Source organism: Equus przewalskii, chromosome 11 (assembly GCF_037783145.1).
Source record: "Equus przewalskii isolate Varuska chromosome 11, EquPr2, whole genome shotgun sequence".
In the NCBI taxonomy this organism is placed as follows: domain Eukaryota; kingdom Metazoa; phylum Chordata; class Mammalia; order Perissodactyla; family Equidae; genus Equus; species Equus przewalskii.
Genome location: NC_091841.1, coordinates 33,229,374 through 33,248,614, shown reverse-complemented (window position 1 = coordinate 33,248,614; position 19,241 = coordinate 33,229,374). Strand labels below are relative to the sequence as shown.

The window sequence follows — 19,241 nt, the reverse complement described above, 5'->3', positions numbered from 1 at the left end:
GTATGACAAGAGCAGTCACCCCAATTTTGGACCCTTGCAAGAGATGGTCAAGTGGTAACTGACTCAGCCTAACAGAGCAAGCTGGAACCCAGCTGCCCGCAGGACGGAAGACCAGTTAAAGTGAACCTTCTCACAGAGAACCAGAAAAGGCTCAGGAATTGAAGGTGCCAGGTGCTTCAGGAGGCAGACATCAGGAGCATGGGCTGGAAGTCCATATAAGGAGCAGCAGACTCCGTCCACCAGACCCTGCAGCCAGGCAATCCCAGCAGAAGACAAGAGAATTCCCCTCTGGAAATGCAGGAACACAGAAGCTGCAGGCCTGGTGACACCCTGAGTGGCAGGGTGAGGTGCCATCCTAAGAAAAGCACAACTGGGGCCGGCCCCGTGGCCGAGTGGTTAAGTTCACATGCTCCGCTTCGGTAGCCCAGGGTTTCACCAGTTCAAATCCTGGGCATGGACACGGCACCACTCATTGGGCCATGCTGAGGTGATGTCCCACATGCCACAACTAAAAAGACCCACAACTAAAATACGCAACTATGTACTGGGGGGATTTGGGAAGAAAAAGCAGGAAAAAAAAAGAAGAAGATTGGCAACAGTTGTTAGCTCAGGTGCCAATTTTAAAAAAAAAAAGTCACAACTGAGTGACAGATTCACTAAATGCGGAGACACTACCTCCCAGAATAACGGCAGCCAGGCTTACAATGCCCACTCACCCCACCAAACAAGAGAGGAGTCTGAAGAGTTATTCAGAGGAAGACTGAAAGGATGACTGACATGTATGCACCCCAAACGAAAGAGAGATCCCTCATCTGTCACCGTGCAGTGGGGCCTCCTGCCCATGCTGGCTGATGCTGGTACGTGTGAGTGGACAGATAACGACCACCAGGCATCCAGGAAGGTCTCACAGCATGAGACAGAGACCAAAACAAACCTACAGAAAATGAATTCAGAGCAAAGAGGCTATGCCGAGAAGGAAACTCCAAAACAATGAATAGTTTTACATAGATAAGAGAAAATACAGCTTTAAGAACCAGATGTCACCAAAACAGGAACACTCAGACAATAAGAAAGCCCTCAAATTATAAAAGTGATAGCAGAAATAAAAAATTCTAAAGAAGGGCTAGAGGGCAAAGATGAGAGTCTCAGAAAACAGAACATCACAAGGACTAAGAAATGAAAGATGAGTGATAGAAAGCCAAGAAAATGTAAGCCAGGAGGTCCAAATTTCAGCTATTATTAGAGGATTACTGAAAAAAGGAGAAAGTGAAAGGAAATTATCAAAGAAACAAAACAAGAACATTTCCCCCAAACCCAAAGGACATGAGTTTCCACGCTGAACAATGTCATGAACCACCACACCTGGGTACAGCATCTTAAAATTTCAGACCACTGGAAACCAAGAGCAGAGCCATGCCTTCAAAATTGAGGAAAAGTTATTTCCAGTCTAAATTCTACCCAAGCCAAATTCTGAATTAAGGATGATAATAAAAAACACACTTTTTTTCAAAACTGCGAAATCTCAGAAACAATTTTACCTCCTACATGCTCTTCCTCAGGTGCACAAAAGACATGCACCACCAAACTGAGTGCAAATGCACACAAGCCTAGAGGAGAGAGATGCAGACTCCAAAGAACAGAGGTCCAGCCAGAGAGAAGCCCTAGGCTTCTAGGGTGAAGAGAAGTCACAGAGGGCAGCATGAGCAATGACCTGACAGCAGAACTGACCACTCCAGGAAGGACATTCCCAACAGGGAAAGGAGAGGCTGAGAGGCTACCTGCTGCATCTGACCACGTGAAGGGGGGTCTTACAGTCACATCCAAACCTGGGGCTGAAGAGCAACAGATGCATTAAAAAGTAAGCAAAGTCAAAGACAACAGTTCTTTCTCCAAAGAAATTAAAAGTTGAACCATATTCTCAGCTGAGAAGAATACTTTTAGACGTTAAATGCTATACATCAATTAGATATAACATTGTGACACACTAGAGAATGGAAGAAGGAAAGCTTGGGTAAGTTAAATCCTCATCTTCCATAGTAAAAAGTCAACAAATAATGACTAAATGGGAAAGGACACGCATAAATGGTATAAATATGTAATTTAGAATTAATAAGTAATCATATTTTTTAAAGTAAATATGAGAAGAAATGGCTATAAAATGAAAATAATTGACTCTCAAGTTTAGGAAGTGGGGTGAGGCTGGGGTCAAGTGTTTTATATTTAATTTCTTAAGTTACATTCCTGACTTAGTGCTGTGAGTTTGTGACTAAGATGAAGTGTGCACAGTTACTTTTGATGCTTTCCTTCCCTTTACCTTTTAAGCTATAATTATTTGCTACCCTGTTCTGAAAGAGAGCTGTAGTTTTCTGATTTTGTCTATTTATCTCCTTGCTCAAAGCTTTGTAGACCTCTGCCTTTCTGTGTCAGGTATGAGGGCTTCATCATTTCTTGTAGGGGAGGTCTAGTGGCAATGAACTCCCTCAGCTTTTGTTTATCTGGGAAACCTTTTATTTCTCCATTGTATCTGAAGGATAGTTTCATTGGATAGCGTATTCTCAGCTGATAATTTCTGTCTTTCAGTATTTTAAACATATCATTCCATTCTCTCCTAGCCTGTAAGGTTTCTGCTGAGAAATCTGCTGAAAGCTTCATAGGGCTTCCTTTGTAGGTTATTTTCTTCTGCTTTGCTGCCCTTAACGTTTTTTTTTTTTTTTTTTTTTGTCATTGATTTTGGCCAGTTTTACTTTTATATGCCTTGAAGAAGGTCTTTTAGCACTGATGTAATTAGGAGTTCCATTGACTTCATGTATTTGTAAGTCCAGTTCCTTCCCCAGGTTTGGGAAGTTCTCAGCTATTATTTCTTTGGACAGCTCTCTGCTCCTTTCTCCCTCTGTGCTCCCTCAGGAATACCTATAATCCTTGTGTTGCTTTTCCTAATTGAGTCAGATATTTCTCAAAGAATTCCTTCATTTTTAAAAAATCTTAGTTCTCTTTCCTCCTCCCCCTAAAGCATTTCTTGTATTTCTATCCTCTAAATCACTAATTCTGTCCTCCATAATGTCAGCTCTATTTTTTAAGGATTCTAGACTATTTTTTATCTCATTAATTGTGTTCTTCATATCTAGATTTTCTTCCTGTTTTTTTTTTATAGTTTCAATCTCTTGGTGAAGTATTCCTTCTCATTAATTTTATTCCTGAGCTCACTGAATTCCTTCTGAGTTTCCTTGTAATTCAGTTTCTTTATGACAGCTATTCTGAATCCTCTGTCATTCAGGTTGTAAATTTCTGTGACTTCAGGGTTGGTTTCTGGAGATCTGTCACTCTCCTTCTGCTATGAATTGCTGCTGTAGGCTTTCATGGTGTTTGACGAACTGCTCTTCTGCCAGCATGTTTGTGGCAGTATTAAGTTGCAGATTCCACCTGCTACCACTATCTCCACCACTTCCCGGGGAGCCAGTTCATCCACCTTCAGGTGGATAGCTGCATGGGTCTCCCAGGCGTCCTGCTGTGCTGTGTGGGTATCCTCCACTGGTCAATGAATGTCAATTTAATTGCAGTTCAAAGGGGGAAAGACAAAGGGAAGAGCTCGCTACCCCACGTTGCTGACATCCCGTCTGCCACCCCAAAATCTGTCTCTCTGCCTTGCCTTGATTATTTTTAAGAATAAAAGACTTGAAAGAAACTTTGACCTTCCCCTCTAACTGCCTAAAAAAACATTTTAAATAAAGGCCTGTCCCCAGGACAGGCCATCAGCATAGATAACTCTGGGTATCTGGTAGACTGGGAGGATCCTTGCTAAGCCCACTATTATCAAAGTTCTATTTATCAAACATTTGCTTTTCCACTTCCATGAACTGCCTTCCTCCCCTTTGAAGCCCGAAACCACCACCCCCAACATCCTCCTCCATCTTTAGCTGAAGATGGTATTTAAGATGGGAGCCTCTGCCATTTTGGTAAGTTGCTCAGTTTTCCAGGGTTTCTCCCATGTATACATGTTATAAAGCTTTGTTTGATTTTCTCCTGTTATTCTGTCTCATGTGAATTTAATTCATAGCCCAGCCAGAAGGACCTAGAGTGGGTAGAGGAAATGTCTTCCTCCCCTACAGATGTAACTCAGGAAATACCAGATGGAAGAGGTGCAAAGGGCAAGGTATGGGGAAAGGATGCAGAGCTTCCATGCCCTCTCCAGGCAAGCCACTCCCCCCAAATCTCCATGTGTTCACCAATCCAGAATGCTACACTCTTGACATTAATTTTTTTTTATTTTTCTAAAACATTCAATTAAAGACAAGACTAGACATGAAAATAACAACAAATACATTGGGAAGATCTGCCCAATTACTGACTATAACACCACCCCTCTCCCCACCATGCTAGGAGCACCACCCTTGATAATGAATGTCTGTGCACATGACCACCCCACCTAACGGCCCTGACCTTGGCTCCTCAGATGATCTAGTCCCCACTACAGCAGTCACTCTAACAGTCACCCTCTCCATGCCTCACTGCAGGCATCCCAACAGCCCCAACCTTTCAGCTCTCTCAATCAGGTAAGCAAACTCTGAACACCACTGGCACCCTCTAGGACCAAGGATCTACTCTCTCTCTCTCTCCCCCTCTCCTTGTCCTCGCCCCCTCTTAGCCAGCTTCAACTCCATCACATAAACCAAGCTCTGACCCTCCTTCTCCATCTGTGCAGTTGCTTGGCAAAACCCCTCCTTGCTGAATCCAATTCTTGGCCAACTGGCACCTAAGCCTGGAGACCTGAGCACACCTGGTAAAACCATATGCCCAGTTGCTGGGATGGCCCCACATGTGAAGGCCAGGGAGGCCCTTCCAGTTCTTCTAAACAGCCATCTCACAGCTTCTCCTCCACCTCCAATGCCTCCTCCCTCCCCTCACTGGTAGCTGGAGAGCCTGCCCCCTCCTCTAGGAGCCACTCAGGCAATCACCAGCCCCACCTCCACCTGCACCTCTGCTTCTCTCCACTCCTCCACCTTCTCTCTAGCCCTTCTTTATCTTTCCCATCAGCCTACAAACATCTGCTACCTCCCACCCTCCCAGGAGTCCTCACCTTTCTCACCTGGCTCAGAGCCTCCAAACTGGTCTGCCTGCTTCCCCTCCCCTCCTCTTCTCAACACAGCAGTTGGAGTAATTCTCCCCAAAGGTAAATCCCTCCTCTGCTCACCCTCCCCTGGCTCCTCATTTTCACACAGGATGAAGTCAGTTCTCATAACTGGCCCACAAGATCCCAGCCGTCTACCCCTCCCCCTCCACCCAGCGCTGATGCCCCAGGCTCTCTCCCCAACTCCTATTCCAGCCACACTGGCCTCCCTTCCCATCCACCAGCACTCCAGGGCACGCCTGACCCCTAGCTGCACTATCTAAACTGTAACTCCCTTTTCCTGATTTATTTTCCCCTTAATATAATATGTAACGCACTATATATTATACTTATTTTCTGTCTACCTCACTACGTAAGCTACATGAGGGTACTCTTGTCTGCTGTGCTCACTGTGCAAAACAGGCACTCAGTAAATTTGTTAAACAAATGGATTAACCTTAACAAAAGGTTCCTTCCTGACCTCACTGTGATACCAGAATGCCCCTCCAAAGACAGCCACACCCTAATACTAGGATCCTGTGGAGTTACCTTCCCTGGCAAAAGGAACTTTGCAGATGTAATTAAGATAGGGGACCTTTCCTGGGTCATGCACCTGGGCCCAATCTCATCACATGAGCCCTTAAAAGCAGAGAACTGTCCCTGCCTGGAGGCAGGATATGAGGCTGACAGAGAAGTCAGAGAGCTCTAGATCTCGAGAGGGATTCACTGGAGGGGCCTCACATGAGAAGGAATGTGGGCTGGCCCTAGGAGCTGAGACTGGCCCCAGCTATGGGCAGCAAAGACAGGGGCCTCATTCCCACACTGTAAGGACTGAGTGGAAGCAGCTCCACCCCCAGAGTCTCCAGAAGGGACCATAGTTCTGCTAACACCTTGATTTCGGGCGTGTGAGACTCCAGGCAGAGCACCCTGCTGAGCCAGGCTGTGCCCGGCTTCTGACCCACAGAACATGAGATAACACAGGAGTGCTGGCTTATGCTGCTAAATTTGTGTTACTTTATTACAGCAGCGATAGAAAGCTAATATACCCTCTGCCCTCTCCATCTCATTTCTCTCCTCTTTACAGTAATACGAAGAACTATGTTTTCTTGGCTACTTATTATAAGATTTAAATTAGATCTACAGCAAATGCTGCATTAGAGAATACCCATCAAACAGACATCACCACCCAAGAGAAGAGCATCTCCTGTCCTTCTGTGAACAGCATCCATGCAAGGGACCCACATCCCCATCCTGAGGACGACAATCACAAAAAGGCCAGGCCTCGAGGACTGAACAAGTTGGCACCAACAGACCCTCAATCGCTGTCCCACCCTCCTCTTCCTCCACATTCTCAGCACTCGGGAAAGGTGGGTGTGCTACTCTGTGCAAGGACAATCAAACTGTAGTTACATAATAAGGCAACAAAAGTCCGAAACAGAGAATTAATTGAGCAGAAGCTGCAAGCTAATTAAAAGAAGTAACTGAGATTGTGAGGAAGGAAGACTACCGTGGATGGAGGCATGTTTCCGCCGTATCCCTGGCACAATTCAGCATGAACTCGATCACAGAAGACTCCAATTCTCATAGGCACAAAGCGTTCAAAATAAGGCTCTGATCGGATTGTACTGCACATAACAAAAAAACACGCTACAGAACTGTATTTTTCAATAGCAATAAATGCAATCCAAAAGTGTTCCAAAATACTTGGTTTCTTGCTGTATTTTTTTAATTGACTGTTTCAAAAGACTATTCAACATCAATTTATTGCCTTTTCTCAATGCTTTTTAAACTGTAATAGAAGCACAGTAACTGCTCTCTCAACCACATCACATGAAGGAAGGCTGGCCACAGAAAAAGCGAAACATAAATCCCAGCTCAGCACCACCCACCCTAAGGAGCTCCAAGTGCACTAGGTACGCTAAGTGACCAAGCCTCGTCACACCCTTGTGTTACCATCAGAAGGGATTTTAAAGCTAAGAAAAACACCTTATAATGCAAAACAAAAACCAGGCAACCCAATTTGTATTCCAGTCTCCACACTTTTAAGCAATCCTGTAGACAGACGCCAAATCCTAAGATAGGTGGGAACATCCTGGATGCAAGGAGAAGGATGAATGCAAAACTACCACAACTCTCACTGGTTTAAATTTCAGGCAAAAACGAAGAATCCAGGCTCTACAGGGCCACAATTTACCATGTGAGAAAGGAAAGGGAACAGAATCAGGATCTGACCCAAACCACTGCCCATAAGTTTTTTTTCCTAAATGAACACATCCAGCAGAGTCAGCCGCTCAACGTCCTGTTTCCTGAGGCAACAGCAGGCAACAGGAGCTTCGGGGGCCAGAACCTAGTGAAAGAAGAGGGTCTCAGCCTCGTCACAAGACTTTCCTCTCCTTCTGGGGTACAGGGCAGATGTGTGCACATCACTGCCCTTCAAATTCTGCAGCACAGACAGCAAACTCCAAGGGCCAGACCACTAGCCCCATGCCTGCATCCTGTCCACCTCCCGCCTTCCCATCTGGTGGCTCCCCAACTCCCACAGAAGTCTCTATGACCCCACTTCCCACACTCTCGTTATTAGCTGAATGCGGGCCCCGGCCTAACTCCTCCCTGCCCACAATGTTGAAGGAAAAAGCATGAAGAGTTGGCAGGAAGTGCTGTCTGAAGGCAGGCAGGGACCAGAGTGTGGCTACAAGTTTAAGCTGTATCTTATGGGCAACGGCAACACTGTGGACAAGGCTGAGGCTCGTCTCTCCCTTTCTGGCACCGTGCATCTCACCGTCCCCACACTCTTCTTGGTCCTCTTCCCAACTCTGTCTCCAGGGCACTATTTTAAAACAGGGCTGCTTCCTCCTTGCATGCTATTTATTCTGTGCATCTTGGCCAAACCCTTTCAGCCCTCTCTGTACCAAAGAGGGCAAGAGCTAATCTTATCACACAGCCTCAGCTCCCACCTCCAGTGGGAACACCCATTTGAAGCTATCCACCCTGAAATTCTTCTCACAATACAACAGCACATACTGCTTTTCATGACATTTCAACAAAGTCAACTTTCATACCAAAGTCAGGAAGATTTTGAAGACGGCAAATGCCAGATTCAGTAAATACTGTTTTGTAATCTAAATCTTAGAAATCACATGCCCTAGTGAAAATTGTTCATTTCTGTTCTGAGTATCATTCAATTTATTTTTTTTTCAACTGGGTGCAAAGTTACTTAACTTATTCCATACAGCACCGCAAGCTGACAGAAGCCATCAACTTTCTAACTCTCAAACGTGTGGTTTCAATCTCAAACCTCTGTGCTGCTTCAGTCAGGTCAGACTCTGTGCTGACCAAACTGAGGGGGCAGGTGAGGAGGAGGCCATTCCTACGTATCCTACATCCATTTCATCACACTGCATGAGGGCAGGGAGGGTGGAGGGTGCACCAGACACACTTCAACAGAAGAAGAATGCTTGACAAGGCCACAGCAGACACGAAGCATTCCAAAGTCTGAGAACCCCATTAGGGAAGGGATCCATGATGTCCTCCTATTCCCTTCATTTGTATTCAGAAGTCCTGAATACAGAAGGTGCTCAATAAAGATGAACACACTGCATTTGATTTGTCTGCAAGCTCCTTACGGGGGCAGGGACCACACGTGCCATTTCTCTGAACCCCACACAGCATTTCAAATAACAGGCCCAGACACTATCCCTTATCCAAAACCTGAGGCCCAATTTGTGCCCGAATTCCGAACTGCTCAGACTTCAGGAGGAAGGACTGTACACAGCCGTAGGTCCCCCACATCAGCGTCCTGCAGCACACACTCTTCAACACCCACACCAGGACAGAGACGCTACAGAGCCTCATGGCAGTGCAGGGTCAGCGTCTTTGCCAACCGAGTTTACCACAGACTCCAAAAAAATACTCTTAGTTTTTGGAGCCTTATAAGTTTTGAAATTTAAGCTAAGGGAGGGCAGCTTCATGCCCAAGAACCTGCAAAACAAACAGGTGGAATTCCGAGGAACTCAGAGCCCCTCCTGCTCAGGAGCTCACACCAGAGTCACTCTCTCTATTCTTATTAGTGCAAAATACCCTTTCCTTTATCACACTCAAATCTTTCCCTCTGGGCTGACTCTACTTGATTTTTTAAAAGCCAAGGAAATGCCATTTAATCCCACAAATACAGCCTTTCCAATAACTCTGCGACTACAAAATCCTGACACGTACTGGTGCCAAAAACAACAGAGTGAAAATCACTTTTTAAGAAGAAAGAGAAGTAACGTTGAGTATCTGGCATGAGAATACACTTATCACCAGGACATTCCAACTTGTCATAAAAGAAACAGAGTGATCCCCCAGCTTCAGAGGAGGCAGAAGGAAGACACGGGAAGAATACGTCAGTATTTCCTAGAAGGAGCAACCCAACATTGGCAGAAAAATCCAACCTGGACCAAACTTCCTTCTTCCTGCAGCTTGGTGGCTCGCCCCTCCTCTAACCCTCCATCACGTACTTCCTAAATCAGGTTCTAAGCAATATAAATTATGCATAAGGGTGCAAAAGAAATACGCAAGAAGAGCATTCTTTTCCAAAAAGTCAGCATTTTAAAAATCTAGAGTCAAGACTAAAATGAACCTTAAATTTTTTTGAGAATCTTTAAAGTTAAAAAATAGACTGACAAACTCTGATTCCGATCTTTATTACTACACAGGAAAATCAAGTACCAACTTTATGTTTAATTTTTATACTGAAGTTTAAGCTGAATTTAAATTTTTACATTCAGTTTCTCCTTATCCAATTTATGACTCACAACAAATGGAATTTTATGAACAAATAAAATTTTTTAATCTTTAGTCATGCTAAAATATAATTCAAAGACACGCCCAATTTCAACAAGAAGAAACCAAGTTTTGTGAGAACCACAATGAGCAGAGCACTGACAATTACTCCACAAGTTTATCAACGCGCCTGCAGAAAAACTGCATGCTTTCTCCAAGAACGTCGGAAATTTGACTTTTGCCAAAGGGCTAATTATATCTCTCCACTTAGTTCCCCTCTTTTGAGTGAGGCCTGGAAGGATTAAATAAAATGCCTCCAAGCACCACGGATGTGTCTTGATGCACCTGCATAGCCCCAGTGCCCACTATGAGCGCATGAAGAATAAATGGCAATTTCCTGCCCACTGGTAACATGGCTGGTCTCACAAGAATAACGACCTATTTCTTCTCTCCTTTCAGAGCAGTCCTGATTATTCTGCTGTCAGTTCTGAGTCTGACAACATTTTCAGCAGTTGTTTTATATTCTCAACAATATTCTAGCGTTGACACGTCAATGGCAGTACATAAGGACCTGTTAATTAGACTTATACATGACTCTCCTTCACTGATAACCACATGTGTAAAAGCAAACAAAAGTTCCAAAATAACCGAATAAATAGCAAATAACTATTATTTTTCCAATTTCTGCAGTTCTTTCATTTTCTTTGAATAAAATGTTTGAATATAATGTCAATAAATGTAATAGCCTAGACAGAAGTCAAGGGGATTGTGCTGAGGGGGAAACCAATCTCAACAGGTCACATACTACAGTAGTCCCCACTTGTCCACAGTTTCACTTTCCAACATTTCAGATACCTGCGGTCAACCGTGGTCCACAAACATTAAATGGGAAATTCCAGCAATAAACAATTCGTAAATTTTAAATTGCACACCCTTCTGAATCACCCCCTTGTCCAGCAGACCCATGTTGTGTACACTACCTGCCCATCAGTCACTCAGTGGCTGTCTCACTTATCAGGCTGTCATGGTATCACGGTATGCTTGTGTTCAAGTAACCCTTAGTTTACTTAATAACGGCCCCAAAGCACAAAAGTAGTGATAGCGGCAATTCAGATATGCCAAAGAGAAGCCGTAAAGTGCTTCCTTTAGGTGAAAAGGTGAAAGTTCTCCACTTAATAAGGAAAGAAAGAAAATCAGATGCTGAGGTTACTAAGATCTACAGTATCTTTTACCACAGTATGTTGTTATAATTGTTCTATTTTAATATTATTGTTGTTAATCTCTTACTGTGCCTAATTTATAAATTAAACATTATCACAGTTATATATGTATCAAAAAAACAGTGTATATATAGGGTTCGGTACTATCTGCGGTTTCAGGCATCTACGAGGGATTTTGGAATGTATCCCCCGCATAAAAGGAGGGACTACTGTATTCAATTCCATTCACACAACATCCTTGAGATGTTACGTAGATGGAGAACAGATGGAGAACAGATTAGTGGTTGGGGGAAGCAGGTTTGGCTATCCAGGGTAGCACAAGTGGGCTGGGTGATGAGGAACAGTTCTGTGTCTTGACTGAGGTGGGGGTTACACGAAGCTACACGTGATAAAAATACATAGACCTACGCACACACATCAGTGCATGTAAAACTGGTGCAGCGTGAATATGCCCAGTGGACTGTACCAATGTCAGTTTCCTGGTGTTGAAAGCGTACTGTTATGCCAGATGTCCACCTTAGAGGAGGCGGGGTGAAGGCTGCTGGGACCTTCCTGTCCCTTTCTTTGCAACTTCCTATGAAACTATATTTATTTTGAAATAAAGAATTATTTTAAAACTGGGACTAAATAAAAGGATTAGAATTTTTTTATTGCCAATTAAAAAAGAGAGAAACAGTTCACTAACTCCTACACACTGACCTCACATTAGCAGAATTCAGTGGCCCCTGGGCTGAAGTTAATCAGAAAGGATCAAGTTAATTCTACGAAGCACTGAATTAGTTCACTACCTGAGCCACAAAAGCTACAGGCTTAGGCAGAAAGGCATGGCACAGGAACCTTTTCAAATCCTGGAGCATATTCACTGCTGCCTGTGCTAAGAGGAGTAACCTTCCCAGCCAGTCAGCTGGGAACGGATTCCTAATTGAAGTGCAAATAGATACAGAGCATGCTCTTAAACGTCTTAAAGGGGAAAATTTAAGAAACTAGTTCAGAAAGGTAAACGGGAGCTGCAATTTTAGAGCTCAAACAGACTTTAGCTCAAAATCCACCCTTCTCTGTCAGTTGAGGAAACTGAGGCTCAGCGCCCAGCGGCTTCGGTCACGGAGCTGATAAGAGACTATCGGAGTCCAACCCCTTGCTGCCAGCTCAGTGGTCTCTCCAGAGCCTGGCTCCATCAGTCACCGTCACAAGAAAACAGTCAGCACACAAAATCAGGGATGGGCAGGGAAAGGGGAAGCAGGGACACCTCTCCCTGCCACATAGGGGTCAAGCTCAGACCAGCTCTGGCTGGGGTTCACTTTCCAATCCCACCTCTAGCCACCGGCCCACACTTGTTTAGCGTGTTAATTCTCTGCTGTTCCACGCACCATCTTGGTTCTCTGCCTGCAGTGCCCTTTACACAAAATCTGCCCGAGAATCATCTCCTAGGTGAAGTCTTCTCTGGCTCACTCTTCTGCTCATTCACTTGGCATGTGTCTCGTGCCAGATACTGTGTGAGCAGGGGAGGAGTGACATGTAAGACAGACGTGGTCCCCACCTTGTAGCGCTTACAGTGTAGTGGGGGCAGAGCACCACAAACTGACGACACTGCTCTGAAGAGGCAGAGTGCTGACCTACGAGAGGGGAACCAGATGGATGAGGCTGGAAAGGTGTTTCTGAGGAACGGGCCGTATTAAACAGAGACCTGGCCCCCTAAGAAGGATTAGGCATTCCTTCTTCTTATATAAGTTCCATCAGGGGAGCGATTGTCTTGTTCATTGATCTACACCAGTGACTCTCAACTGGGAGCAATTTTGCCCCACACAGCAACGTCTGGGAACACTTTTGGTTGTCATAACTGAGGCATCTAGAGGGTAGAGGCCAGGGATGCTGCTAACCACAGGACAGCTCCACACAACAAAGAACCATCAGACCCAAATGTCAGTAGTGCGGGGGTGGAGAAAATCTGACCTATACAATCAGTCAACAAGTGTCTGCGGAGTCCTCATTAAGTGGCAGGCCCTTTCCAGTCAAATGCAGACCTAGCACAGAACACAAATCTAATATGTGGGTGATCAGTTGTCTGAGAAAATGGTTTTCAGCCTCAATACCCTGCCCAGTGCAATTTTCTTCCAAAAGGGAAGGACAGACGTCACAGCTAATTTAAGGCCTTTGCACAAGGGGTCCCCTGAAGTAGCAGCACACACACATCTGGCTTACAAGATGCATTATGATTATAAAAATTATTGTCTTGAAAACATTACATAGTAAAGGAAGAGAAAAAAGAGAATACTGGCCTACTTGTAATAGGACTGATCTGACGGTGTCTTTCTACACTGATTTCTTGCAGAGTAAGGAAAGGACAGAGGGTCTTAACCTTCCACAGTCAGGGTTCTCCACCCCAGTCCAAGAAGGTGAGGAGTTCAAGGGAAGCCTCAGCAAATAGCATTTACCAGGAGGTGAGGTGATAGACATCAGACCTAAGGCAGGAGACATCAGAGCAAAGGATTCGAGAGATAACAAGGAAAAAATAAGACACACCAGACAGGAAACTGGCTTTGTAGGGTTTTTTTTTAAATTAAATAAAAGGGACATTCTCTGAAAACCAACAGGAGTTTTCTGCACACCAAAGCCAGATTTATTGGCGGGCCAACCGTGCACCTCCTGGCCCGCTACACCGTTTGGTGTGGATTTTTCCACTCTGGGGGGGACACGCGTGCCGTTGAGAACGCTGTCCCTGATTCCAGACGGCAGGCACGGCGGTTCCCCCGAAGCCATCCCACGCCCCACTGCCCCGGTGTCCCGATCCCCTCGGGCAATGAATGAGTCACTTTAATCAGAACACAATCAACAGCCAGAACCCCGGTCCAGGCTGCTTGCCCGGCAGGACCCGGTTTCGCCATTCCCACTGCCCGAGTGAAAATCCACGCTGCTCCGGAGAAGCCTGGGTTAAATGCTCCATTACTAGAAAGACGGAGACTGCCCGAGATGACATCATGCTGGGGAGGGGCGTCTCCGCTGGAACCCCCTCGGCGGCACCGCCGCCCCGCGCCCCCGCCCCCACTGCATGGGCCTCAGCCCGCTCCCCGCCCGCCAGGCCCGCCCCCTGGGACCCCCGACCCGCCCCCCGCACCCCGGACCCCACAGCCCTGGCCCCCGCCCCGCGCCCGCCCGGCCCGCCAGGTCCGCACTCTGGGACCCCCACCCCGCACCCCGCTCGCCCCGCACCCCCGGCCCCCGCCTCGCACCCCGCCCGGCCCGCCAGGTTTGCACCCTGGGTCCTCCGACCCGCACCCCGACCTGCACCCTGCCCCGCCCGCCAGGTCCGCACCCGAGACCCCCGACCCACACCCAGCCAGACCCGCCAGGCCCGCACCCTGCTCGCCCCGCACCCCGCCAGGCCCGCCAGGCCCGCACCCTGGGACCCTCGACCCGCACCCCGGCCCCTGCACGCCCGGCCCCCGCCCCCCGCAGGCCGGTCCGGCGCCCCGGCCACTCACAGTTGCGGATGTCCGAGATGAAGACCGCCAGGCCCCGCATCCCGTCCCCCTTCGACACGGCCGGCATCTTGGCCCCGGGGAGCGCCTGCGCTGGCGGGCCCGGGAAGAGGAGGAGGAGGAGCGCGGAGAAGCAGCCGCCGCCCGAGGAGCCGCCTCAGCCCCAGCCGCCTCAGGCTCCCAGCGCCGCTTTCGGGGCCGCCGCCACGCGCGCGCACGTACGCACGCTCTCAGACGCACGCACGCGCACGCCGGGCCGCGCGGCGAGGAACGGCGGCCGGGGCGGGGGGCACGGGAGGCAGCGGGCGCGCGGCCGCGGCGCGGGGACGAGCACGTCGAAGGCGGGCACGTAAAGGGCTGCGGGGGGCGCCCCCTGCAGGCCGACGCTCGGGCGGGCGCGCGCTGGGGTCCGTGGGTTCGCGTCCCTCGTCGCCCCCGGCCTCTCGCCGCCCTGTCCAGCCGGGGCCCCAAGACCCTTCCCAGCCGGTGTTCTGGAGCAGCTTGCTGCGGGCATTGGGGGCCGGTCTGTGTCCGGAGCTCTGAGGGCCTGTGCACATCACCCAGCTGTCCAGAGCCACCCTTTCCTTACAGAGGGGGAGACTAAGGCCTCGAGAGAAACGACGGCCCGCCTCCACCCGGTGGCACCAGATGACCGCGGGGCCCAGTCTCTAATCCGATCCCTCAGTGCCCAACCAGGGCCTTTAACCCTTGCCACCACGGGTCTCTCCCAGCCGGGTGGAGGCAGAGGACGGCCCCAGTGGGCCCACCTCACAGAGCACTGCAGGGGCCTTGGCCAGCCGGACCCCCATTGAGTCTGTCTGGAGAGCAGGTGGCCCTGCTGAGCTGAACTTTATGAAGCCTGACCGCTTTGAAGAGGAAGCTCCCTCCTCATCGGGGTTATCCGGGTCCTGTACAGAACTGGCCCAGACCCATGAGCCAGACCCCTGTTCCACCCTGGCTCACTTCCTCAGTTCCCAGTGAGAGGTCAGGCCTGGGTGGGGCCTTCCCACAGACCAGGCACCCCACCCAGGCTCTGGGCCTCTAGGACCCCCTGGGGAAACTGGAACCCGCGGAGACCCGAATCCTTAAAAGGCAGAAATTGTACCACTTTCCAAGACCTACCAAAGAGCTGGGCCAGCAGAGGGCATCCTGGAGGAGAGGAGGGGAGACCCCAGGGCCCACGTCCCCACAGCCAGGGGAGATAACCCCCCCACAGCCAGACCAGGGGACTCAGACAAGGAGACCCTGACCCACCCCTAGCAGCCGCTCACAGGACAGGGCATAGTGCTAGGAGGCTGCAGGGGCCCACGTGTGGCATGGACAGAGTGCCAGCTCAGCCTGAGATGGAGGGCTTCTCGGAGGAGGGGCTTGGAGCTAAGCGGGCCTCCCACCTCCTCTCAGTGCTGACTCTGGACTTCCCAAGCCTCTTGGGATTCCCACAAGTGTGTGTGTGTGTATGTGTGTGTGTGTGTGTGTGTGTGCACGTGCACATCTGGGGGAGTCCCCAGAGCCTGATGAGACACACAAGCGGCCATGCAAAAGACCCCATGCCTCCTGTTGGTGCCATCACTTTCCCAGACACAAGGCCCTTCAGATCACTTATTACCATCAGGCTTTGGACCTCTGTCAACGTGGCCCTCCCTGACCACAGTCACTCCTCAGTGAGGGACAGGCAGCCTTCAGTAGTGTGCAGTACTTAGAAACAGTTTCATTTCTTAAGTTGTGTGAACTAGACATCTGTCACATTTTAGCCACTCGTCGTCACAGCACTGTTCCCAAGGGTGGTCGTGGAGCTGAGATCCTCTTTCCTGTGACCATTGGGAGGTGAGAGCCCCCCCCCCCCCCACAAGCCTAAAACTTGAATCCTGAAGGAGAAAATGGAGGCAGGAGAGCCCGGAGCCTGCAGCAGGCCATGGTATCCGGGGCGTCCTGCAGCACTAGCTGGCTGTGTCTGTGCTCCTACCCAGGCCGGAGCCTGCTCAGGCCTCCTGTCAGTTTTATGAGTGACCCAGTTTCCTTCCTGTAATCTCAGGAGTGGGTTGCAGACGATGACCCTTCCAGAAAATTGGGGTTGGCAGCCTGGTCTGAGCGTGGCTACAGGCTCTGAGCACCCATGTGGGTTCAGGGACAGGGATATGACGGTCCTTGGCACCCGGTGGCTACCTGTGGTCACCAGGAATGACATGCTTGGGGAAGGCCAGGCTTTGCAGACTGAGCACGTCCCCCGCCATGGATGGTGTGTGGAGCACAAGGAATTAAAAAATCTGTGGTGGGTTTGTTTTTGAATGAAGCTAGACCACCTGAAGAAGGAGAGTGATGAGCTCAAACTCCCAACTGCTCGTCTCAGGGTGGCAGGAAGCTGCTGACTGCAGATGTCATCTCTGACAGCAACGAAACTGAGTCCAAAGCCACACATAGTTGAATTTGGATTGTTGCGAAATACCCACAGAATTTGAATCTACGGCCTCCCCAAATACCGTACAAAAAAGCTAGAGTGCTGATGGGGCATGCGTGGGCCTAGAGAACTGGGATGGGGTAAATGGGACAGCCTGGGGGACCCCAGCCCTGCTCCCCAAGAGCCCCCTTGCCAGCCTCCATGGCCCTTTTTCCCCCATTGGACAAAGTTGTCCCTGTACTTGAAGACCCTGTAATGACATCCCTTGAAGGAGTTGTTTTGTAAGAGAAAAGTCGATTCCCCTCAAAGCCCCCTGCCTTACCGCATCCCTTGTGACCTGGGAGGGTCAGGTCCCAACACAAAATCACACACAGACAGGGAAGGCTTAGCTGCCATGAGAACTGCAGGAAGCTGAGTTTATGTCAACAGAACTCTGCAGAATGTAGGATGGATTCTGAAAGAGCAGGCCTGGAACAGCAGATCTGTCCCATGGGCCACCCAGCAATCTGGGTCAGCTAAACCTGCTCGGGCAGCTGACTGCCTGGAAGCTGGACTCTGGGTGGCCCATGTTAAAACAGGGTTGAGATGCAAGAAATTCCTGGATATAATGCAGAGAAAGGAATTCAGAGATTTATTCTCTCCTAGTCCTGGAAGCTGGAAGTCCGTGATCAAGGTGTCAGCAGGGCTGGTTGCTTCTGAGGCCTCTCTCCTTGGCGTGTAGACTGACGTCTTTTCCCTGTGTCCTCATCACACTATCTGCCCCCTGTACACATCTCTCTCTCTCTGTCCAGATGTCACCTTTTTACCAGGACACCAGTCATATTGGACCAGGGGCCCACCCTACCCCAGTATGACCTCATCTTAATTAATTACACCTGCAATGACCCAAATTAGGTCCCATTCTGAAGTGCTTGGGCAAGGACTTCCATATATGAACTTTTATGCAACACAGTTCGCTCCATAACAGATGGTGACGTGAGCATATTTGGGGACCTGATTTTGAGTCCAGCCCCTTTTCCATCGTACCTGCTTGGAACAGGGTTTTGGTAGTTAGAGCTCCATCTTGGACCATGAAGATGAGCACCACATTCTCCACTGTGAGGTTGGTTGTGGTTGGGGGTTCTGTTGAACTCTGCCAAACCCAGATCCTAATTAATACCTATTCCCATGCCCACGGGTGCTCTAGGGGCCTGGGGCATGTTGGGATGCCCCCATCCTATCCTGTGGCTTGTCATCAAGACCACTTTGCATCCACTCACCCAGGGCTCAAAGGGGCTTAACAAGGAGCAATGCAGCTGGTGACATCCAGGGAGGACTGGAGGAGGTGGCTATGAAAATTATGCTGCCCCCCCCAACAGGATGCTGCCAGATCAGGCATCCTATTCACCCCAGGGTGGGGACCCATGACCTCCAGTCTCCCTAAGTTACCTGTTGAAAAATACACCCCTTGATCTTAAAGGCCAGACCAGCCATGCCAGCGGCCAGCCAGCTGTCCATCACCAAATGGACTTCATGGTTTTGGATGTTCTGTGGCAAGGTCTTCCATCCCAGGCCAACATCCATCCACCGCAGCTCCTTCCTCTAAGGGCCCGGCCAGGGTGAGCTGATGGAATATACGCCCGTTTTAAGATTAGCCTGAGAGGGGCCAGCCCAGTGGCGCAGCAGTTAAGTGCACATGTTCTGCTTCGGTGGCCCAGGGTTCACCAGTTCGGATCTCGGATGTGGACATGGCGCCACTTGGCACGCCATGCTGTGGTAGGCGTCCCACATATAAAGTAGAGGAAGATGGGCCTGGATGTTAGCTCAGGGCCAGTCTTCCTCAGCGAAAAGAGGAGGATTGGCAGCAGTTAGCTCAGGGTTAATCTTCCTAAAAAAAAAAAAAAGATTAGCCTGAGAAAAAATAGCTTTAGGAAAGAAAACATACTTAAAAATAACAGTTCAGGCCCCTTTCAGCACCACTGTAGTGGGTTCCCGTGGCTGCAACAAATTACCACAAAGTGGTGGCTTAAAAACGGCAGATAGCGATTTTCTCACAGTTGTGAATACCAGAAGTCTGAGATCAAGGTGTCGGCAGGGCTGGATCTCCCTGGATGCTCTGAGGGAGACTGTTCCTCACCTGGCTTCTGGTGACAGCCCGGATCCTTGGCTTGGGGCTACAGGGCCCCAATCTCTGCCTACATCTTCCCTGGCCTTCCCCTCTGTGTCTGTGTGTCTCAAATCTCCCTCTCCTTTCCCTGAGAAGGAGCCCAGTCACTGGATTTAGGGCTCATCCTGAGATCCTTAAT

General features: G+C 49.0%; 1 protein-coding gene across 6 annotated transcripts in view; it reads right to left on the bottom strand.

Moving 5' to 3' along the window:
• Positions 1-15,387, bottom strand: part of AP2A2 (adaptor related protein complex 2 subunit alpha 2) — an 89,057-nt gene extending 73,670 nt beyond the window's left edge. Inside the window, exon 1 of one of the 6 annotated variants that reach the window (XM_070564534.1) lies at positions 14,565-15,387. In XM_070564534.1, coding sequence (XP_070420635.1) covers positions 14,565-14,631 — 67 coding nt within the window. In that variant the 5' untranslated portion in view covers positions 14,632-15,387. The remainder of the gene's footprint in view (positions 1-14,564) is intronic. The other 5 variants (XM_070564533.1, XM_070564535.1, XM_070564538.1 and 2 more) reach the window with 5 other exon arrangements.
• Positions 15,388-19,241: the final 3,854 nt, after the last annotated feature.